At 42.7% G+C, this 24,251-nt stretch overlaps 1 protein-coding gene across 3 annotated transcripts in view; it reads right to left on the bottom strand.

Moving 5' to 3' along the window:
• The window catches only part of RMND5A (required for meiotic nuclear division 5 homolog A), a 61,360-nt gene that overhangs the window by 21,086 nt on the left and 16,023 nt on the right, over positions 1-24,251 (bottom strand). For 2 of the 3 annotated variants that reach the window (XM_028131806.2, XM_028131807.2), the window contains exons 2-4: positions 18,339-18,481; positions 4,242-4,376; positions 102-202 (exon numbers count right to left, since the gene is read on the bottom strand). In XM_028131806.2, the coding sequence (XP_027987607.1) occupies positions 102-202; positions 4,242-4,376; positions 18,339-18,481 (379 nt within the window). Of the gene's footprint in view, positions 1-101; positions 203-4,241; positions 4,377-18,338; positions 18,482-21,268; positions 21,324-24,251 lie in introns of those variants that run through there. The other variant, XM_054728586.1, reaches the window with a different exon arrangement.

The raw sequence follows: 24,251 nt of genomic DNA, 5'->3' as shown, positions 1-24,251 counted from the left end.
TCCCAGGTGAGATATATATCTCAAAATCTTTAATGTGTTTTCTAATTACATTTTCTTACAGAGTTCTCTCCAAGTATTCAAAATAAAACTCAGTAACTTACTCCAGAGCAGGTCTCAGAACTCTGACTTTTAATGCTTCCAATATTCGATTTAACTCCACAAATGGTTCTTTCTGACTGGGGTCTACAGAAAGACCAGATTCCTGTGAAAACAAAAAGAACTATTATTAACACTAATCAGGATAAAGAGATATAGTAAAAGCATATTCTAAATTTAATATGGAACAAACCTTACAGATATTTCTTTTTAACATGTATTTCTATGGCAGAGACTGATGGTTGAGCCCTAGCATCATTCTTTCTCCTTTTCCAAAGTAGTAAGTTTAAGCTGGGCATATAACCATATGGAATAAAGCTGAGTATGACTACAAGATGTAAGTTCTGGCCAATGAAACATAAGCATGAATTCTTTGCCCCTTCCTGGAATCCAAAAGTTATTATAGAGTTTTCACTGGTGTCCTGGACCATGAGGACAGGGGACGCCCTAGAAACAGGAGAGCTACAAAGAGCCTAGGTCCCTAAGAGTCTCATGGGCACAGCTACACTGTATATGCTGTGGATGGCTTACTACCTCCTATTTCTGTGAAAGGAAAAAAAGAAACTTCATTTTTATTTAAACCATTAGTATTTTGGGTCTTTGTTATTTATAAACTAGAGGCCCGATGCACGAAATTCATGCAAGAGTAGGCCTTCCTTCCCTCTGCTGCCGGCACCAGCTTCCCTCTGGCACCCGGGACCCAGGCTTCCCTCTGACTGCTGGCAGGCACCCGGTTCCCAGGCTTCCCTCGCAGCCCCAGCTCCATTTAGAAAGTCGTCGAGAAGGACATCCAGTCTAATTAGCATATTACACTTTTATTAGTATAGATGAACTTAACACTAAATAACACAATTTAGAAACTTTATATGGACACATACACAATTCCCATAAGGTACAGAGAAAGACCCAAGTTATGGTTTATCTGTTAAAACAGAAAAGGCTTATTGACCAACCTAATGTTACAACTACTTAGAGGTGGCCAAATGTAAACTAAAAGCTTTAATTAAAGTGGTGCAATTTTGCGCTGATAGGGAGAGAAACCAAGATGGCAGCAAAGTTAAACAACTAAACTGCCGCCTCACACAACAATTTCAAAACTACAACTAAAAGACAAAACGTCTACCACCCAGAACCACGGGAAAGCTGGCTGAGTGGAAGATTTACAACTAAGAAGAGAAAGGAGCACAAACGCTGAAAAGCTGAGGTACGGAGGCGCGCGAATCGGGCTGGTGGCAGGCGACTGGGCGCGCGGCTTTTTTTCAACCCGAAGGGAGACAAGCTCCCGATCACTCTGAAATCCAGTTTCTGGGGACACGTGGGGGATCCAAACGCCTTCGGGGAGAAGCTGGACTCTCAGCCATCGGGTCGGAAAGTGAGAGTGACTTTTTTGCAGAGGTGCGCCCAGCAATCACTGTTTACTGCGCTGGAGCGTGGGACACAGGGACTTGGAAACGCAGAAAGGCAGAGACGGCTGACGGCAGCCATCGCCGTTTGCCATGCCCTAGCTTAGTGATGCCCTGAGACCCCACCCCGCCCTGAGACCCCGCCCCGCACATTCTACAAACCCGCCCAGGCTCCACACAGTGGCTTTTGCATATAAATGGCCTGTTCTGTGGCAGCTTAACCAAATAAACTACAGCTCCAGTCAGACTGCTCCAAAACTGCCCAAGCAAAGAGGAGAAAACTATAGTTCTTGCTGAAGCTCCTGCTGGGGAGCCTCAGACAGTAGCTGACCTGCACCCCATTGGAGACCCAGAAACGAGGGCATCTTGTGGTCAGTGTGAGACGACACCAGATTTCAACCACTCTCATAAGGGACACATTCAAGAGGCAGACTCAGTGAGCACCAAAGCCCTACTGGAACAAGTCCTGCCCCATAAACGTGTCTCTAGCACAGCAATTCTTCCGTTATAGACACAGCGGGTCCTCACAGCCAATTGGCATGGAGGTCAATTCCTCCCAGTGACACCAACAACAATCAAGACTTAACTACAACAAGGCTGTACACACAGTCCACAAAGGGGTACACCAAGAGTGTCCACCTCAGATAACTGGGAGGCTGACCCATTGAACCAATAGGACACTTAGTACACAAAGCTACCCAACCAACTCAGGGAAGCAGTGAAAATGAGGAGGCAAGGAAACAGATTCCAAACAAAATAAATGGAGGAGAACAAATGAATGGACATAGAGTTCAAAACCACGGTTATACGGTTTTTCAAGAATTTCATGGAAAAGGCAGATAAATTTAATGAAACCCTCGAGGATATGAAAAAGGACCAACTAGAAATTAAACATACACTGACTGAAATAAAAAATATTATACAGAGACCCAACAGCAAACTAGAGGAATGCAAGAATCAACTCAAAGATTTGGAATACAAAGAGGCAAAGGAAACTCCTCCAGAGAAGCAAGAAGAGAAGAGAATTCAGAAAGTTGAAGATAGTGTAAGAAGCCTCTGGGACAACTTCAAGCGAACTAACATCAGAATTATGGGGGTACCAGAAGAAGAGAGAGAGCAAGATGCTGAAAACCTATTTGAAGAAATAATGAATAAAAACTTCCCCCACCTGATGAAAGAAATAGATTTTCAAGTCCAGGAAGCACACAGAACCCCAAACAAAAGGAATCCAAAAAGGACCACACCAAGACACAACATAATTAAAATGCCAAGGGCAAAAGACAAAGAGAGAATCTTACAAGCAGCAAGAGAAAAACAGTTAGTTACCTACAAGGGAGCACCCATACGATTATAAGCTGATTTCTCAACAGAAACTATGCAGGCCAGACGGGAATGGCAAGAAATATTCAAAGTGATGAATAGCAAGAACCTACAATCAAGACTACTCTACCCAGCAAAGTTATCATTCAGAATTGAAGGGCAGATAAAGAGCTTCACAGATAAGAAAAGCCAGTTCATCACCACCAAACCAGTACTATATGAAATGCTGAAAGGTATTCTTTAAGAAGAGGAAAAAGAAGAAAAAAGTAAAGATAAAAATTATGAACAACAAATACATATCTATCAACAAGTGAATCTAAATGTCAAGTGAATTAAAAATCTGAGGAACGAACAGAATAAACTGGTGAACATAATAGAATCAGAGGCATAGAATGGGAGTGGATTGATAATTCTCAGGGGTAAAGGGGTGTCTGTGTGCGGGGTATGGGAAGAGACTGGATAAAAATCATACAGGACAGCGGGGGGGAGGTAAGGACAGCGGGGGGGAGGTAAGGGAAGAGGGGGGGTGGGAACCGGGTGGAGGGGAGATATGGGGGGGGAAAAGGAGAAACAATTGTAATAATCTGAATAAAGATTAAATTAAAAAAAAAGAAATTAAAAAAAAGTGGTGCAATTTTGTATAACTTAGCATCAGTTCAATAAATTTGGATTGCCATGCAAAAAAAAAAAAAAGCTTAATGGTTTTGTTTACAGACTAGCTTTAAATTATTTATTTCTTATAGTCCTTAAACAAAAAATAGCACAAGGTAGCCAAGGGTAGAATTTGAATACACATAAATCTGGTACTGAATGCTACCCAGTTCCGTTTCTAAGAACCCGTATGGCCTTGGGAAATTTACTGTTCGAGACCTCAGATTCCGGGAGAAATAATTTCCATCTCCCAGGATTGCAAGGAGAATTAAAGGCAGGGCTTGACTTGTAGTAAAGACTCATACGTAGCAGCTGCTACCATTATGATTAGGTGGTATTTGGTAAACTGTTCTGAAATCCTTACACTTATGTCTAATAGAAAGAACAAACAAATAATACTCATCTGAAATAAATTTTAGTTTGAAATTCATTTGATAAGCAAAATTCTACCAGCTGGGCCGGAAGAGAAGAGCAACCATAAATCTCTGTCCTTTTCTATACTCACCATCCCTATCAAAAGAGGAAATGAAGGAAGTAGTATCACTTCTGACCCCTTCATTGAGGACCTGGGACCAATGTTTTGGGGCAGGAATAAGGAAATACTTCAATTAAGAAGTTCTAGGGTTATCATTTTCACCAATTGAAAAAAGATTTCCTAGTAAAATGAGGTCAGCCCTGATAATTAAAATATTAAAAATCTAAGTATAGCTAGAAGACTCCGAAGCTTGAAGGCGGTTCTTTTTCATCTTCTCGCAGTTGGCACACCGTTACCTGGCAGAGCTCCTCAGCTACATCCAGCATTCCTTGTCGAAAGAAGTGCTCCACCATCACCTCATTGAGAAGCCGTTGGCTGTCTGCCTGCCAGCAGCCATCGATTCCCACGCTGCTAATGTCAGAGTCAAAATTCTGGGAGGGAGATAAATAAATAAACAATTCATTAATTAATTAGGATGCATTACTGTATATGATTTTCAACCCATCTAAAAGAAAGAATGGCCTTCATTTCACTCTGAGATACCCCTAATAAGCACCCAATTCAAATTCATCTGTAGCCTATGACAGGAAGTAGTTTTTCCATTGCTCCTTTTAAAACTTGTCACTCTCACTGATTATTGTTGGAAGACTAAACAGGTGATATTTTAGAGAGCATCCTGCAAAAATACATAAATTTAATGATTTATGTGAATAAATTGATTTTTTTACACTACACAACAGCAATTATTTTCAGAGTTGTGCCTGTAAAAGCATTTTCAACACAACATTGTCGAATAGGAAAAAAAAGCAAAAATCCATATGCTCAACATAGAATCAGTTAAATAATTCATGACACATCCCAACAACTGCAGTGCCAAGGTGGGGGATGGAGGTGGGAGCATGGCCAGGTGGTTAAGAGAGTAGGCTCTGGGGCCAATCTACCTGGGTTTGAATCCTGGTTCTATCTCCTACTAGCTGTGTGATCTTGACCAAATTATAAGGCCTTTGAGCCTCAGCTTCCTTACCTTACGTAGAAAAAATTAACACTACCTCCCCATTTGGGCTGAATTGCATCCTCTCAAAATTCCTATGTTAATGAAACCCTAAATCCCAGTATAGATCATAAGTTAAAATGAGGTTTTAGGATTGGTCCTAATCCATTAAGATTGGTATCCTTATAAAAAGAGGAAATTAGGACACAGGCAGGTACAGAGGAAAGACCATGTGCAATGGACTGAATGTCTGCGCCCCTCCCCCACAAATTCCCGCACCGAAGGCCTAACTGCATGACTATTTATCTGTGAGGTGGTGATAGAGGTTAAATGAAGTCCTAAGGGTAGGGACTTACTCTTAGAAGATAAGAAACACCAGAGTACAGTGTTTATGTTCTCTCTCTCTCTCTCTCCACCTCCCTCCCTTTCTCCTTCCTTCCCTGCCTCCTTCTCCCCACCCCTCCCCATCATATGATACAGGGAGAAGGCAGTCATCAGCATGTCAGAAAGGAGGTTGTCCATCCTCAATAGGACATGAATTGGCTAGGACCTTGATCTTGGACTTCCCAGTCTCCAGAATTGTGAGGAGATAAATTTTTGTTGTTTAAACCTCCCAGTCTGTGGTATTGTATAATGGGAACACAAGCTGACTAAGAACCATGTGAAGATGCAGCAAGAAGATGGCTATCTATAAGCCAAGGAGAGAGGCCTCAGAAAAGCAACCCTGCTACCACCTTGATCTTGAACTTCCACTCTCCAGAATTGTGGGAAAATAAACATATTTATGCCACCTAGTCTGTACAGCAGCCCTAGCAAATTAAAACACTCCCTTACTGGTTAAATAAAATGGTAGTTGCTAATATTCTAGTATTACCATTCACAATTAAAAGGTGAGGCTCATTACTGTGTATCTACTAACATGGAAAAATGTCCCTAATACCTTAGGCAAAAAAAATTAAAAACTTCTACAAAATTATGACCCCATTTAAAAAAATTTTTTTTAATTGATTTCAGAGAGGAAGGGAAAGGGAAAGAAACAACAACGATGAGAGAATCACTGCCTCCTGCACACCCCCTACTGAGAACTGAGCCCACTACCTGGGCATGTGCCCTGACCAGGAATTGAACCGTGATCTTTTGGTTCATAGGTTGATGCTCAGCCATTGAACCACACTAGCTGGGCGACCCCATGGTTTAAAAAAAAAAAAAAAAAAGAATACCTGCCCTGGCCAGTGTGCATAGTGGTTAGTGCATCGGCCCATGAACTGAAGGGTTGCAGGTCCAATCTCAGGTTGCAGGTTTGATCCCCAAGCCTTGGTCGGTGCATGTGCAGGAGGCAAATGATGGATGTGTCTCTCACCTCTCTCTCTCTTTCCCCCTTCCTCCCTCCTTTCCACTCTCTCTAAAAATCAATGGGAAAAAATAACCTCAGGTGAGAATTAGCAAAAATAAAATAAAATAAAGAATACTGTACCTTCAAATATTTAGGGGGAAAATATCTAAAAACATGTGCACAAAAGTATTAGTAGATTGCCAATGAAAACTACCATGTTCCACACAAAGAACAAAATTCTTTTCATAATAAACAAATTAACCTAGTTCTGGGTAAGATCAAGTAAACTCTACCTTGTCTCTACCACTGAATGCAGTTATAAAATCAGGACACAATAAATGGAGCAGCTATTTGGGGACACTAAAAAGTGAGGAGGAGTAAGTAGATTGAGGAAGAAGGTCACAGTGGGATGAGTTTACTTTTCTCTCCCCAGTATCTCTCAGCCTGGATGCAATGCAGCCAAAACCCAGAAATGGGCACCTGGAATGAGAAGCCCTTTAGTTCTGCCATAAGGAACAGGAACGGGCTTTCCTACCATTCAGAGAATAGGGGGAATCACATGCTTTTCCCCCCTCCCTCCATTTTCTTTCACCTCCAGCTCAAGGCAGTCTGCAGGTATATTAGTTTTCTATTGCAACTTAAAACCACACAACTTTATTTTTTTTAATGTTTTTATTAAATTTTAGATAGAGAGGAAGGGAGAGGGGGAGAGGGATAGAAACATCAATGAGACACATCAATCAGCTGCCTCCTGCACACCCCCTACTGAGGACTGAGCCCGCAACCTGGGCATGTGCCCTGACCAAGAATAATGATGCTCAATCCACTGAGCCACACCAGCCAAGCAACAACACAATTTTATTACCTCACAGCTCTATAGGTCAGAAGTCCTTTAGTCATTTGAATGGTTTAGTCATTTGAATGACTTTGAAGATCAAGTCATTTGAATGGGGATCTGAAGATGACAGAATGTATTATGAACTCAAGAATCTGCCAATAACTCCCTAAAGGTCTAAGTGCACCCTATGAGCAAGAATCATTGAGACTAATTACAAGAGTCCTTATAGATCTAGCAACCTCATTCAATACAAATACAACGTTGAGATTTATACTTGTTCATTTAATGATTATTCTCCAATCCCATCAACTCCCAACCAATTTATTAAGTGTCTGTTCTGCAGGAAAGAAAGAAAACAACTTTGCCCTGGCCAGGTGGCTCAGTTAGCTGGAGCATCATCCTGTACACCAAAAGGTTTTGAGTTCAATCTCTGGTCAGGGCGCTTATGGGAGGCAACCGATGAATGTTTTATTTGGCAGTATGAATTAAAAGTTAGAATTTTAATAACTATCACCAGATCAAATTGCTCAGATCAAACAGAAGAATTCCTTCAAATCTTTCCTTTACATACCACAAGGATATTTTGATTATCTAGGAAGCTCTAAAATATAAGAGTCTAATATTTCAACAAATTGAAACAGTTTTACAATGATGTTTTAAATCTTTTTTAAAAATATTTATTGTTGAGAGTATTACAGATGTCCCCACAATGATGCTTTTCATGTACCTTTATTTCCAATGGTAACTTTATGTACCATTGTCACTACTATACAGGTAAGAAAAATCGTACAGGATATCCCCACTACCTTAAAATAATATAACTTACCTCCTAGTCTTGGGAAATACAACTAAGATGTATATAAGCAATGCATTTGATGAAAATTACTGAACTTCCTTCTATCATTCTGATATTAAAACCACTTAAGTAGATAAGTAAATTTTTTTATAGATTATTTTCTGTTCACCTGTAGTAAAATTTAAAGTTAAAATTATAAAAAGAAGGTTGAAGAAATGCAATACAGTGTCAGAATTGCTTTTGTTATAACTGCACGTTCTTACTATTGCATCAGAGCTAGGATCAGTTCCAGGTTCTGTTGCTAGGCAACCAAACTGGTTTGCAAGGCTGCCCAGAAAATCAGCAGCACTGCAAACCAGCCAAGAAGTGGCTAATGAAGAGAAATATCGATTATTAGCACTTCCGTTTTACTATAGTTTTTCCTTTCAAAAAAAGAAAATTTGGAAAGATGTTCTTAAATCTGAAGTCAAGATTCAAAGAAGAATCAAAAGCAAAACACACATTCAAGGGTGTGTCTGCCTGGAGATGTTATGGCTTGGAAAGAGAAATCCAAGACACACTAGTTCATAAGGCATCCCATGTACTTCGAGCATCACTCACTTCTTTTTTAATCCTCACCAAGGATGTATTTTTATTGATTTTTTTTTTAGAGAGGAAGGAAGGAGGGGGTGAAAGGAAGGGAGAGGGAGCGGGAGAGAGCGAGAGCGAGAGAGAGAGAAAGAGAGATTCATAGGAGAGTAATATCCATCAGTTGCCTCCTGCACACATCCCAACCTGCAACCTAGGTATGTATCCCAATCAGGAATTGAACCCACAACCTTTTGGTGCACAAGACAATGCTCCAACCAACTAGCCATCCAGCAAGGGCAAGTCATTCACATTTTTGATGAATTAAAAGTTTTAAAATCTGGAAGCTTAAGCAGAGGAGGGGTAAATTTATGAAACTGTCTAAACAGACCATCCTGTTGCTTTAGCTATAACATGAGCATGTTTACAAACTGGTTAGACTTTAATGACTGGCTTTTTTGTTCACTATCCCAAACTAATCCATTTCTGAAATACACTGTATGAAATTATAATCATTGAGCACAATGATAACAGTACGTGACAAAATCCAGTATTTCGGGGGTTTTTGTTTGTTTTTTAAAATACATATATTTTTATTAATTTCAGAGAGGAAGGGAAAGAGATAGAAACATCAATGATGGGAATCATTGATCGGCCTCCCGCACACTCTACACTGGGGATCGAGTCTGCAACCTGGGCATGTGTCCTGACCAGGAATTGAACCGCGATCTCCTGGTTCATAGATCCAACGGCCAGGCCAGTATTTGCTTTAATCATAAGTGCCAATTCTTTAATACTGTAATTTTTTAAACTGCCCCATCTACTTTTGAAGAAAACTTGTTGGGCTACTGTTGCACCTACCAGGAATCAATTTCCCTTCTAGGCATCCAGTTATTCTGGTTTAGGAGAGAGAGGTAATATCGCACAGAATAATTAACAGAATAAAAAGATCTGTATTCTAGTTCTACTCAGTTTGAAATAACATCTACTTCACATATAACCCACAAAAGATAAGTCTCCAAAAGTTGTTTTTTTATTATAAACTAGAGGCCTGGTGCACGAAATTCGTGCATGGGGGTGTGTGTCCCTCAGCTCAGTGTGCACCCTCTCCAATCTGGGACCCCTCTAGGAATGTCCAACTGCCCAATCCCAGTAGGATTGGGCCTAAACGGGCAGTCGGACATCCCTCTCACAATCCAGGACTGCTGGCTCCCAACTGCTCACCTGCCTGCTTTCCTGATTGCCCCTAACTGCTTCTGCCTGCCAGCCTGATCACCCCCTAACCACTCCCCTGCCAGCCTGATTGATGCCTAACTGCTCCCCAGCCAGTTTGGTTGCCCCCAACTGCCCTCCCCTGATGGCCTGGTCACCCCCAACTGCCCTCCCCTGCCAGCCTGACTGCCCTCCCCTGATGGCCTGGTCCTCCCCAACTGCTCTCCCCTGCAGGCCTCGTCACCCCCAACTACCCTCCCCTGCAGGCCTGTTTGCCCCTAACTGCCCTCCCCTGCTGGCTTGGTTGCCCCCCACTGCCCTCCCCTGCAGGCCTGGTCCCCCCAACTGTCCTCCCCTGCAGCCCCAGTTGCCCCCAACTGCCCTCCTTTGCTGGTCCAGTCACCCCTAACTGCCTTCCCCTGCAGGCCTGATCTCCCCCAACTGCCCTTCTCTGCAGGCCTGGTCCATCCCAACTGTCCTCCCCTGCAGCCCCAGTTGCCCCCAACTGCCCTCCTTTGCTGGTCCAGTCACCCCTAACTGCCTTCCTGTTGGCCTGATCACCCACAACTGCCCTCCACTGCCAGCCATCTTATGGCGGCCATCTTGTGTCCACATGGGGGCTGCCATCTTTGACCAAATGGGGGCGGCCATCTTGTGTGTTGGAGTGATGGTCAATTTGCATCTTACTCTTATATTAGATAGGATTCCTACCAATAAGAAATAAAGACCAACAACCTAATATGAAAAAAATGGGCAGAAAATAAGCAAGAAACTCACCAAAGGAATAAATTCTAACAATCAAATATAGAAAAAAATGCTCAAATTCAAAGATGATGAAGGAGTTCAGCAGCTTGACTCATTGGTTGAGTATCAACCCATGAACCAAGAGGTTACCAGTTCAATTCCCGGTCAGGGCACACAACTGGGTTATGGGCTTGATCCCCAGTATGGGGCATGAAAGAGGCATGATTGATGTGTTTCTCTCTCATCAATGTTTCTATCTCTTTATCCCTCTCCCTTCCTCTCTCTCTAAAATCAATAAAAGTATATTTTTTTGAAAAAGAAAAAAAAAGATGATGAAGGAAACACAAATACAACTAGATACCATTTAATATCCATGTGATTAATTTAAAATTTTTAAAAAGCTGACAAAGTGTACATGAGAATCTAAGAAACAGGAACTCATACATAAGGGCGAAACTGCAAATTGATTCAACCCTTTAGGGGAAAAGTTAGCAAGCCCAGTAAAGCTGATGATGAGGCACATGCCTTATGATGAAATAATCCATATTTACTAGCAGGCATAGACCAAACAGCAGTGCTTTGCAAACTATGGACTAGAAAATATATTTAGTAGTGTATCATAATCAGCATTTATAGATACATTTTAGATGTAGATGCTACCTTTTCAGACATTCCATTCTCTCCATTGTATTATATTCATAGCTCTACTTTGGTTTTCAAAGTTAAAAGCAGGTTTTTCCAGATCAAGAAAAGGAGGTGGGGAGGGGAGATAAAGCCAAACTGCTAAGCTTTTACTTTGTAAATAAAGAGGAGTAATATGGCATGGTCAGATATAACAAACTACTCTGCTGGGCTTTAAGATCTTTAAAATCCTTCATAATGTAACCATCTATCACACTTGCATCCTATCTTCTCACAATTATTTTACACTAAGGGCCCAGTGCACGAAATTCGTGCACTTGGGGGTGGGAGGTCCCTTAGCCCAACCTGCGTCCTCTCGCAATCCAGGAGCACTTGGGGGATGTTTGACTAACAACAGTTGAATATCCTTAGCGCGGCCTCGGAGGCTGGAGAGGCTCCCATCACCGCCACTGCACTCACCAGCCGTGAGCCTGGCTTCTGGCTGAGCAGTGCTCCCCCTGTGGGAGTGCACTGACCACCAGGGGGCAGCTCCTGTGTTGAGTGACTGCCCCCTGGTGGTCAGTGCATGTGACCAGTCGTTACACCATTCGGCTGATTTGCATATTATGTTTTTATTTTATAGGACTAGAGGCCTGGTGCATGAAATTCGTGGAGGGGGGTGGAGGGGCGGCCCTCAGCCCGACCTGCACCCTCTCCAATCTGTGAGCCCTCAGGGGATGTCCTACTGACGGCTTAGGCCTGCTCCCCACGGTTCTCTGCTCTCTGCGGATCTGCCTGCTCAATGCCACCGCAGGCCCTAGTGTCTGCTCTCTGTGGGGGCCCTGCTGTCTGCTCTCTGCGGGGGCCTGCTTTCCCCTCGCCACAGCAAGGGCTAAGAGGACTGGGAGACTCCAGCGGGGCTGAGGGGACTGGGCACCACCATCTTTGTGGCGGAGTGACTGTCAATTTGCATATTCCCTCTTTATTAGATAGGATACCTTTCCGTTCTGGTGAGCTGCTTCTATCTGAGCAAACTACAGAAATCTGCATGACTATTTTACTAATTCTCCCAAATATGGCACATACCTCTTACCATTTAGATGCATAGGAGAGAAATTCAGCTCTCCTGGAATTAATTCCCTCAAGGAATTCAATTTGAGAGAAACTCACAATCTTAAAATCTGGGTTTTTATCCCAGTTCTTCCATTTGCTTTTAGTTCTGTGATCTCAGGCAGGCTACTGAATCAGTCTTAGTTTTCACATCTATATCTGCAGACAATAATCCCTACCTTACAAAGCCTTGGTAAAGACTAAATTAAATAAGGAACATGAAACTCTACCAGGACCTATGCCACTGTAAGCCTCCAATATACAGTAGCTGAATCTGAGAGGCAAGTCTTGCCACCAAATCTTCTATTCTACATTTAAAAGAACCTTCATTTTAAAAAATATAAATAAAAACAAAAATACAAAAGCATGTTAACAAAGGCATTAATAACAAATTCATTAATTTATTAAAATTGCTTGAATACAATTACAGACTGGATTAGTTGACACAGCTTAATAGGTGGGAGGTCCTTTTCCCTTCTCAACCCAACCTGACTTGGATGCTAAACCACACCAGCCATTTCATTTTATAGACTCAGGCAAAAATGGGTCTGTACCACCTCCAGGTCTAGCAGGATTCTCGGATCCTGCATCCTAACATAAGATCTGAGTGCAAAGGTCCAGGCTTTCCTCTGAGGACTGAACTATATAATTCAACAAATAATTACCATTATCAACTAAATAATATAGTTTCATTCTGCTCAGAGCAATAGTAATAAGAACAATACAGGCCTATAGCTTAGAGCTAATGATGTAATGTGATAGACAGCAGAGAAAGCAAAACTCATCTTCTCTTTTGAGAATGCTTCCTGAAAAAGGCAAGACCAATATTGTTTCTCAGACACCGAAGCCCAATACAAGTGGAGAGGCCCAGAGAGAACCCAGCTGCGTGTAGGAGTCAGGACTCTTGGTTGCTACAAAAGGAAATCTCTTTAGCCCAAACAAGCCGGGTTTAAAGAAAGGCTCTGATAACTAGGGTCTCAGATTCTCGCAAAGGCTATTGATCACTCCTAGGCTCACACATTCCAGACCTTCTTTGTCTTAGAGCTCTACTAAGAAAGATACCAGGGAAAGACCTTGAGACACCCATTCTACAACAAATAAATGTGGTCAAGCAACAAGTGTGGCCTTGCAAAAATTTAGACACATTGTCTACTACATTTTCTTGGATTACTAGCTACTAATTCTGAGGGGAGCGGATTTAGTTTGATGTTTTATTTTATTTTTGGAAACATGTTATGTTCTTGGCTTTTTTATCACTGTTGTCTCTTTATAACTTTGTTAATTATACCTTTTCAATAATTCTAAAAATTCCACCCAAAATATATATCAAAGTATCTGTCTAGATTTCAGAAATCAGCAATTTTTCTTCTTAGGCAGAGTGATTTTTCTATCATTTTTATTTCCTTTTTCCCTTTATTAATAGTAACATCTCTCTACTACATAAGGATTTATCCATTACATTAATAACAGAACTTTAGAGCTAGTACACATCTGACCCCATCCACATAGTCTACCTAAACTACTATTTAAGGCTAAACTCAAGACATTATCTCCCACTGGTATCCTTTTTCTCCTCCCATACCCCAACCATACCTACATAAAAGGCTATATATAAACTGCTCACCAGAACTACCTTAAAATATTCTATATTTCACTTTTTATAGCATTACTCCATTTGCTTTTTAAGAGTCAGCATTTGGACCTAGTCGGTTTGGCTCAGTGGATAGAACGTCTGCCTGCGGTCTGAAGGGTCCCGGGTTCGATTCCGACCAGGGACACATGCCTGGGTTGCAGGCTCGATCCCCAGTGGGGGGTATGCAGGAGGCAGCTGATCAATGATTCTCTCTCATCATTGATGTTTCTATCTCTCTATCCCTCTCCCTTCCTCTCTAAAATCAATTAAAAAAAAAAAAAAAGAGTCAGCATTTGCCTTACCAATGTAGATGCTCCATCTAGTGGCAGAAGATCAGTTAGGGCAGTGGTCGGCAAACTGCGGCTCGCGAGCCACATGCGGCTCTTTGGCCCCTTGAGTGTGGCTCTTCCACAAAATACCACGGCCTGGGCGAGTCTATTTTGAACAAGTGGCGTTAGAAGAAGTTTAAGTTTAAAAAATTTGGCTCTCAAAAGAAATTTCAATCGTTGTACTGTTGATATTTGGCTCTGTTGACTAATGAGTTTGCCGACCACTGAGTTAGGGCAATGTGGTTTTAAAAATATTTTTAACCATTATTTTCCCCCTTAAAACATTACCAATCCTGAATTCCTAATTTCCTAACCTTGGTTGCAGGTTCAATCCCTGACCTGGGTTGTGGCACATACCGAAGGCAAGAGGTGCGTGCAGGAAACAAGCAATTGATGTGTCTCTCACATCAATGTTTCTCTCTCTTCCCCCTCCTCTCCCTCTCTTGTTTCCACTCTCTAAAAAAAGATCAATGGAAAAAATATCCTCAGTTGAGGATTAAAACAATAAAAATAAAATGCCCTAAACAGGAGAGAGTTCTACATTTTCTTAAAATGGGGGAGAAAATTAAAAGGAGACTAACAGATGATTTGCTTTTACCAAAAAAAACTGCCACGGGCCCTGGCCAGTATGCTCTGTAGTTAGAGAATCAGCCCACAGACCGAAGGGTCATGGGTTCGATTTCTGGTCAAGGTCATGTACCTGGGTTGCAGGCTTGATTCCCTGGCCCGGGTTGGGCACATGCTGGAGATAACCAATCAATGTGTCTGTCTGTCTGTCTGTCTGTCTGTCTCTCCCCCCCACCCCCCTCCTCTCCACTCCCTCTAAAAATCAATGGGAAACTATCCTCGGGTGAGGATTAAAAACAAACTTGCCACAGAACCCAATAGCTGATATTATGTGTTTTAAACAGTGATTGTAATACTGTGCACATCTGAAAATAGTCAACACATTAAAGAAGAAATCTTCAATGTTTTATTAATAATAAAAAGCCATGAAACACCTTGGTTAATACCACAAACTTCTTTTCTGCTTACATTTTCAGAGAAGTGATAACTAGAGAATTTTAAAACACAAGAAGCATTTAAACACTAAAGGAAAAAACATCATTTAGCAAATTTACTGAAGTTCCTCACTCAGAACCAGCCAGCTCACAAAGGAGTCATAGTTTCTTTGCTTGTCCTCCTCTTGGGAGGGTGGGAACAAGTGTCCATGGTGCTCGCAGGCTGCTGAACAGCATTCCAGCTTACTGCTCAAGTCTGTTTGTTGTGGTTTGTAAAGGCTTGTGTCACAATGGCTTCAGCTTCACCCTGTTTTCACCACCCATCCACATAAGTCTACCAAGTCTTTATAACAGGTGGCCCTGAAAGCTTACAAATTGACTAGGTCAAAACTAAAGAAAAAAAAAAAAGACTTTACAAGTCAATGGTGTTCTATATGACAACAGCCTACACAGAATTCCTCGTCTATGTGAGAAGCTCGTGCACAATGTCTAGGCTGTTCTAGGGGGTAACAGCTTCCTCCACAGCTGAGGCCAAGTAGATGCCAAAAAAAAAAAAAATTGAGAAAGAATGCACTAAAAGATGTTAGATACCTGGGCTAAGATATCCAGGGTTTTGTGTGTGTGTGTGTGCGCGCGCGCTCTAAGACTATAATTCACTAAATACTGATCAGTACCAACTTAGCAACATAGTTTCATATACTAATGGATCAGAAGAATCTAGGTCACCTAGAAATTAAACTACTTTCACAAGAACATAAAACTACCAAAATGAAAAATTACTTGAAAAGGTCCTTGCAACTTCCAAGTACATGAAAAAAAATGTCCTCAAAAGAGAAATGAGCAAATTAAAGTATATAATTAGGAACATTCACCTCAAACCCATCTCCACACAAAAGCCAGAATTTAGATTATGCACTATGTGTTCCCTTGGTATCATTCTCAAAGAGGTACTGCCATTTCTAGCACCAAATACATTTAAATGCTTTGTCTCAAAGATTAGCCAAAATATCTGACAAAAATTTTACTGATTTTTATGAATATGTGTAAAGATTTGCTAGATCAGGTGGCAGGCATGCTCAGCAAATTGCCAGTAGGGGGGACAAGAGTAAAAGAGGGTCCAGATGACAATTATGACCAGACAACAGACACACACTAGGAAATGGAGAAACCAGTGACAGAATGCTGGGCTGGTGACTCTGCCCAAATGCTCCTGAGCCTGGAGCCAGTAGTCCACACGCTGGAGGTGGTGGCTGAGGCTGTCCCGCCTATTCCCACAATCTGTGATCTCTTCTCAGATACTTTTTCTGACTGGCTGCTTTGGGAGCCTCAGCTCTTCTCACTCTCATGGCATCTTCTGGTCCTTCTGTCCCACCCTCCATCATAACTGCAGGCAACATGTGGTCAAGCAAATCTTGACCACCTCACGGGGGTTGAACCATCAAAGTCACTAGAATGCCTTGGCCACTGGCAGCCACTGAAATCCGAGGCTTCCTAATAAACACCACCAGGTTACTTCACGGAGAAACAGGGTTATCTCTAGGATGCCTCACCACCATTCAAGTAAGTCCTGGGTCTAATACACAGCAATAATCACTTCAGGTAACAAATGAAGACTTCCAGTGCCATCGCCCCAGAAGGTCTGGTGCCAAAGCCTGCTCCCAAGCTGGGTTCACTCCCTCGGAGTTACCAAACAGGCATTACAGCCTCAAAGCTGTGTCAGAGAACAGGCACTGCTTTCCCATCCTTTGCTGGCAACAGCCATCACTGATGCAGAAATGGGGCTGCTGCCACCACCACCACCACTTCTCTGACTTCTTTTGCTGAGTCAAAGCCCTCGGCACTATGAAAAGTCACTAACTCTTCTCTAAGTCACAGCTACCCAAAGAGTTCCCAGAGCCCTGCCGCTCATGGTCCCGACATACTGCACCTACCAGTTAATGATATCTCCTTAGAAGCATACAGTTCTGACTTAGGCTGCCTCAAGTTTAGCCTTCAATACTACTGTTCCATAGGGTTGTTTTCTCTTTTTTAAAATGTTTTATTGATTTGAGAGAGAGAGAAAGAGAGAGAGAGAGAGAGAGAGAGAGAGAGAGAGAGGGAGAGGGAGGGAGGAAGGGATAGAGAGTTAGAAACAGGTTTATCCACGAGTTAGAACCATTCTCTGGATTCCATGAGTTTCTATCTACATTACAGATATTGCTCTTGTGTACAGACTAAGAAACGCACAGGACTGGTTACAAAATGACTTTGCTACAAAGAGTTCTCCCCAAAAGTTCTTCCTACTGTCCCAGAATTTTGCAATGTGTGAACAAAAATGTCCATAACCAATCACAAACTTCCCAGTGGCTGAAGTGGTCAGAAGTATCACACCTTGGGCCACTTCTCTTAGGCCCTATGAACCTCAGCACTGGCCCAGTGCTAGAAATGATAATTGCTTAGAAGTAAGCCACTAAGTCAAAGATTCAAGAGATTCTATAAGAAAAATCACCCAACCCAAGTGATGGGCCTTGCTGGCTAGAAAACAACTCATTCACACATAAAAGCAACCTGAAGAAAAGCAATTAGCATGCACACAGAAAGACAACAAGAGTTAGGATGGTACAGGGGAGATGAATACAAGGGTTGTTTTCTCTTTTTTAAAATGTTTTATTGATTTGAGAGAGAGAGAGAGAGAGAGAGGAAGGGATAGAGAGTTAGAAACATCAACTGGCTGCCTCCTGCACACCCCCCACTGGGTATGGAGCCCACAACCTGGGCACGTGCCCCAACCCGGAACCAAACCGGTGACCTCTTGGTTCATGGGTCAATGATCAACCACTGAGCCAGGCCACAGGGTGTTTTCTTAATCATCCCATAACACAGATGGAGTCATAGCCAGGAAATCACTCAGGAAGTAGGAAAAGTTACTTCTGTGAACAAACTCCTTCATAGTAGGTTAAACATTTCTTAAAACGTATTTGCTGTATTCATATAAGCAAATGGATAAATAACAAGGCTGTAAATAGAAGTGTTTTTTGGTTTGTTTTTATTTTTAAATAATAGCAACAGGGAATTAAGAATAACATAGTAAAAAAAAAAAACAACTATCTGCAAAGTTATTAAAAGCAGGAATGAAAGGAACACCATAGAATAATTTGAGAAAATTAATGTTATCAAAGCAGTGACAGGAGATGAAGGATGATGCTTAACAATACCAAACACTCCCTTCAACACCATACCTTATCAATGGCTTTTCCAACCCGAGAAACACTGCTGTGGATGTCTTTGTGGTCTGAGGCCAATTTTTGAACAGTATCCTTTATCCTTTTACAGCACTGTGTCAATACAAGTGAAAGTGTCCCTGACAACTCAGCATCTTGGCCTATAAAAAAAAAGAGGGGGAAAAGGTTGGTTACGAGAACAAACCCAAAGATGGCAGGTTTCAAACAGGCCTTCGGACTGAAAATAGAAGTGAAAACTCAATGTCTGCTTTGAAGCAGAGGGCCACATCCGTGATAATATTTTTCAAGTGAAAACTAAGAACGTTACCTTAATATTTTTTATTTTATGGAATATATAAGAAAAATTTGCCATGAAATAAACCGCTTTTGTAGTTACTGAAGTCAGCATAAACTGGGAATAATATTTCCAAGGCATTTTTCAGAAAATGTCTCAATAAATAAGCTCATTTATTCAATCTGCTTAAACTATTCGACTCATTCTCAAAACATTTTGATTGTTACTAAATTTCCTGAAGAGAGATTATTTAGTCTAAATGTTTTATATTCTATATAAAGAAATAGAAGAAAAAGTAAACTCCTTTGGATATCATGATGTGCAGAAATAAGTGAACGTGACAGGGCTGAGTCTGCTCTCCTTAGAAAGGCATGCTTGCAAGGTTGACCCTTGGCTGGCATCTGGGAACTTGAACTTCAGGAAGGTTCCCACCACTCTAACGGAAAACAATGGTTCACTGTGCCTAAACTGATGTACAATGTGGTTTACTCTAAACTCCTACTTTCCTCCAGAGTTCGGAATTTTGGTAAATGGTAAGCAGATGAAGCCCAGATGACCAGTTCCCAACAAAACACCCTCACTCAGTACAATGTCTCTAATGAGCTTCCCTGGTAGAAAACACTTCACACTTAATTTGATGCTGGAGGAATTAAATGTGTCCTGTGTGACCCCATTGCAAGATTGCTCCTGGGTTCCTCTAGGCCAGTGATGGCGAACCTATGACACGCGTGTCAGGACTGACACGCGTAGCCATTTCTGATGACACGCGGCGGCCGCATGCCGAGGATGAAACATTTGCCGCTCCTGAGGATGAAACATTTGCGAAATAATGTTTTTTCCTCAAAGTGACTCACTACCCGAGTTATGCTCAGTTTTTTGGCGAAGTTTGACACACCAAGCTCAAAAGGTTGCCCATCACTGCTCTAGGCTGTGCCCCATGCATCCTTCCCTGAGCAGATTTTGCTTTATACCCTTCTGCTGGAATAAATCTTGGCCATGAGTGTAACTACATGTTGAGTCCTGTTTGTCCTCCTAGTGGTCAATGAACACTAAAGATGCCATCAAGGGGACTTTAGACTCACACGATAAGTGAATTGAAATTTACTATGGTTTATATCCTCTTTGCCTGTGCTACCTCCTCAGGAAAAGGGGAGAAGGGAGCCTTTAGAGGGAGGGAAGACAAACTAGGTTATATTTGTCAATTACCTCAATTATCTACATATCGCCACCTGCATGCAAAAGGCCTGGCTTCTGAAATCCTACTCAATATTACAAATCAGTGGTTCTTAAACTTTAATTTATTTGCATCAGAATCACCTGGAGACCTAGTTAAAACAAAGTAGTTGGACCTCATTTCCAGAGTTTCTAATTCAACAAGTCTGGGGCCCAAAAATTTGAACAAGAACAAGCTCAAAAGTACAGTAGCCCTAGTATGTGCATTCATTCAACTATTTTTTGTTGAACACTCATTATGTGATATGGCAGTAAAACAAAACCACCAAAAATCCCCACCCTAAACTTACCTTCTGGTGAACAAGATAAACAATACACAAGTCAATTATATAGTATGACAAAAGATTATGGGGATTTAGGAATACAAATTAGTAGTTACAAAATAGTCATGGAGATGTAAAATATAACACAAGGAATATAGTTAGTAATCCTATATAATAAAGAGGTAATATGCAAATTGACCATCAAGCCCTTGAACAAGATGGCCGCCCCATGTGGTCACAAGATGGCTGCCACATAATGGCTGGCAGGGGAGGGCAGTTGTGGGAGACCAGGCCTGCAGGGGAGAGCAGTTGGAGGGGACCAGGCCTGCAGGGGAGTGCAGTTGGGGCAACCAGGCCAGCAGGGAAGGGCAGTTGGGGGCAACCGGGCCTGAAAGGGAGGGAGGGCAGTTGGGGGGATCAGGCCTGCAGGGGAGGGAAGTTAGGGGCAACCAGGCCGGCAGGGGAAGGCAGTTGGGGGGAACCAGGCCTGCAGGGGAGGGCAGTTGGGGGCGACCAGGCCTGCAGGGGAGGGAGGGCAGTTGCGGGGAGGACCAGGCCTGCAGGGGAGGACAGTTAGGGGTGACCAGGCTGTCAGGGAAGGTCAGTTAGGGGCGACCAGGCCAGCAGGGGAGGGCAGTTAGGGGCGACCGGGCCAGCAGGAAAGAGTAGTGGGGGCAATCAGGCCGGCAGGGGAGGGCAGTTGGGGGCAATTGGGCTGACAGGGGAGTAGTTAGGCATCAATCAGGCTGGTAGGGGTGTGGTTAGGGGGTAATCAGGTTGGCGGCAGAAGCGGTTAGGGGCAATCAGGCAGGCAGGCAGGCGAGCGTTTGGGAGCCAGCAGTCCCAGATTGTGAGAAGGATGTCCAACTGGAATCAGGCCTAAACGGGCAGTCAGACATCCCTTGAGGGGGTCCCAGATTGGAGCGGGTGCAGGCTGGGCTGAGGGACAAACCCCCGCCCCCGCGCTGTGCACGAATTTCGTGCACCAGGCCTCTAGTCTTGTAATAACTATGTATTGTGTCAGATGGGTACTAGATTTATCAAGGTGATCACTTCGTAGGTTATATAAATGTCTAATCACTATGCTGTACTCCTGAAAATAATATAACATTGCATGTCAACTGTAATTGGAAAAAAATTACTTAAAGAAAACAAACTTTTATAGCCCTCGCTGGTGTGGTTCAGTTTGTTGGGCATCATCTGGTGTACTGAAAAGTTGCCAGTTCAATTCTTGGTCAGGGCACATGCCCAGGTTGTGGGCTTTATCCCTGGTAGGGGGCTGGATATACAAATTTGTGAGTTACTGGCATGTGACTAAATGAAATTCCCTAAAGAGTCAGTGCAGAAAGAAGTAGTAAAAGGAATAAGTCCAAGGAACTAACTCCAAGTTTATGAGACCAGGATGAAGTGGGATTGAAAAAGAACAAGCCCGGCCGGTGTGGCTCAGTGGGTGAGCGTCAACCTATGAACCAGGAGGTCACGGTTTGATTCCTGGTCAGGGCACATGCCCAGGTTGCAAGCTCAATCCCCAGCGGGGAGGAGAGAGGGGTGTACAGAGGCACCTGGTCGATGATTTTCTCTCATCATTGGTGTTTCTCTTTCTCCCTCTCCATTCCTCCCTGAAATCAATAAAAATATTTTTTTAAAAGAACAACAACAAAGACTATTGAAACACTAACTGTGACATAAGAGGAAAATCAAGAAAGCATGGTGTTGGGAAAGCCAAGTGAAGAGAACATATCAAGGAAGAGGGAGTAACCAACTGTGTTAAACGCACTGCTATGTCAGGTAAATGGTGGACTGAGAACTGATCACTGGATTTACAACGTGGATGTTATCAGTTAACATAACAAGAACAGTTTCTCTAGAGTTTCTAGATTTCAAGAAAAGAAATCCTAGAAGGCTGCAGGGACTGTGAAGTCGGAATATAGAAAATCGGACTCAATGACAACCACAGAAGAAGTAAAAAGAATATAGTGCCTACTAGGGGCCCAGTGCACGAATTCATGCACCTTGAAAGGAACTGTGGGCCGCGAGGCTACAGTGGGCACAGGGATGGGTCTCGGCCCATCCTCTGCACCCCCACCTGGACCCTCCCGCCACAGCCCCCACCCCTGTCTGCTGGCAGCCCTCTCCCGCCACCGCTCCCACGCGCTGATGGCACCGGCCCCACACACACCTGCTGACGGCGCAGAGCAATTGCGGCTGGCGCCAGCAGTGGGTGCAAGTGGGGCTGGCGCTGTCAGTGGGTGTGAGTGACGACTGCTGCTCCAATCGCCCCTCAGGAGCAGGGGGAGGTGGAGAAGCTCTGAGGGGCAATTGAGGCCAGCAGCCGCTTCTCGCACCTGCTGACTGCGCCAAGCGATCAGGCCCGGCACTGGGCGCCAGCAGCAGGTATGAGCAGTGGCTCCAGCGCTGGCAGCAGGTGCGACCGCTGGGCAGGACCGCGAGAGTAAAGAATTTTCATTAAACACCAAAGGCTCGCCCCGATGACAGTGACCGGTGCCCTGCCTTGGTCTGGCACCCCTGCTCATTTGCTCCATCATCCCGCTGTGGCCGACACCTGCCATTTTTGCGCTTTGCCTCCTGCTGCCGTTGTTCTGCCGTTTGGTCTATTTGCATTTTAGGTTTTATATATATAGATAAGGTGCCCAATCCAATATGGGGTAGCCAAAATAGAAATTGCCCTTATCTCTAAGAACAATTGCACAAAGGATGTATTAGGTGCTTCCTACTTCTAACAATGTAATTTATGCTAAGAGGAGATGTGGTAATTCAGTCAAAAAATAATTAAATTGGACTTCAATCAAACTAAAAACTTCTGAGTTTCAAACACTACCAAGTGAAAAGACAACCCACAGAATGGGAGAAAATATTTGCAAATCATATATCAGACAAGAGTTAACATCCGGAATATATAAATAACTCTTACAACTCAAAAATAACAAGACAAATTCAAAAATGAGCAAAGAATTTGAATAGACATTTTTTCCAAAGAAGTTACACAAATAACCAATAAGCACAGGGAAAGATGCTCCACATCATTAGTCCGTAGGGAAAAGCAAATCAAAACTATAATGAGAGCCCTGCAAGTGTGGCTCAGTGACTGAGCATCATCCTATGAACCAGGAGATCATGGTTTGATACCTGGTTAGGGCACATGCCTGGATTGGGGGCTCCATCCCCAATGGGGGGCATGCAGAAAGCAGATGATCAATAATTCTCTCCTATCATTGATGTTTCTATCTATCTCTCCCTCTCCCTTCCTCTCTGAAATCAATTAAAAAATATGTATTTTTTAAACTATGAGAAAGCCCTGGCCGGTTTGGCTCAGTGGATAGAGCATCAGACTGCGGACTGAAGGGTCCCAGGTTCAATTCCGGTTAAGGGCACATGCCCGAGTTGTGGGCTCGATCCCCAGTTGGGGGCATGCAGGAGGCAGCCGATCAATGATTCTCATCATTGATGTTTCTATCTCTCTCCCCTCCTCTCTGAAATCAATAAAAATATATTTTTTAAAAAATGAGCTCCTTTAAAAATAAAAAAGAATGAGCTCCTTAAAAAAAAAAAAAAAAAAAAAAAAACTATGAGAAACTACTTCAGACCCACTGGAATAGCTACACTGAAAAAGATGGACGACAACAAGAAGCGTTGGCAAGGAAGTAGAGAATTTAAGAAACCTCATACATTGCTAGTAGATTGTAAAACGATGCAGCTGCTATAGAAACACTTTCACAGTTCCTCAGAAAGTTAAACCTAGTTACCATACAACCCAGGAATTCCACCCCTAGGTATATACCCAAGATAACTGAACACATATGTCCACACACAAAGTTGTACATGAAGCATTATTCAAAACAGCCAAAAGTGGAAACCATCCAAATGATTAATGAATAAACAAAATGTGGCATATCCATACAATGGAATATTATTCAACCGTAAAAAGAAACAAAGCACTGATACATGCTACAACATGGATGAACCCTGAAAACATGATATTAAGTGAAGTAAGCCACATACAAAAGGCTACATATTATGTGATTCTATATATGACTTGTCCAGAATAGGCAAATCTACAGACAGAGTAGATTTGTGGTTGCCAAGGGGCTAAGGAAGAGGGGGAATGGAGAGTGGCTGTTA

This window comes from Eptesicus fuscus, chromosome 16 (genome assembly GCF_027574615.1).
Source record: "Eptesicus fuscus isolate TK198812 chromosome 16, DD_ASM_mEF_20220401, whole genome shotgun sequence".
In the NCBI taxonomy this organism is placed as follows: domain Eukaryota; kingdom Metazoa; phylum Chordata; class Mammalia; order Chiroptera; family Vespertilionidae; genus Eptesicus; species Eptesicus fuscus.
The sequence above is the reverse complement of the archived record's forward strand: the minus strand, read 5'-3'. Positions and strand labels throughout refer to the sequence as shown.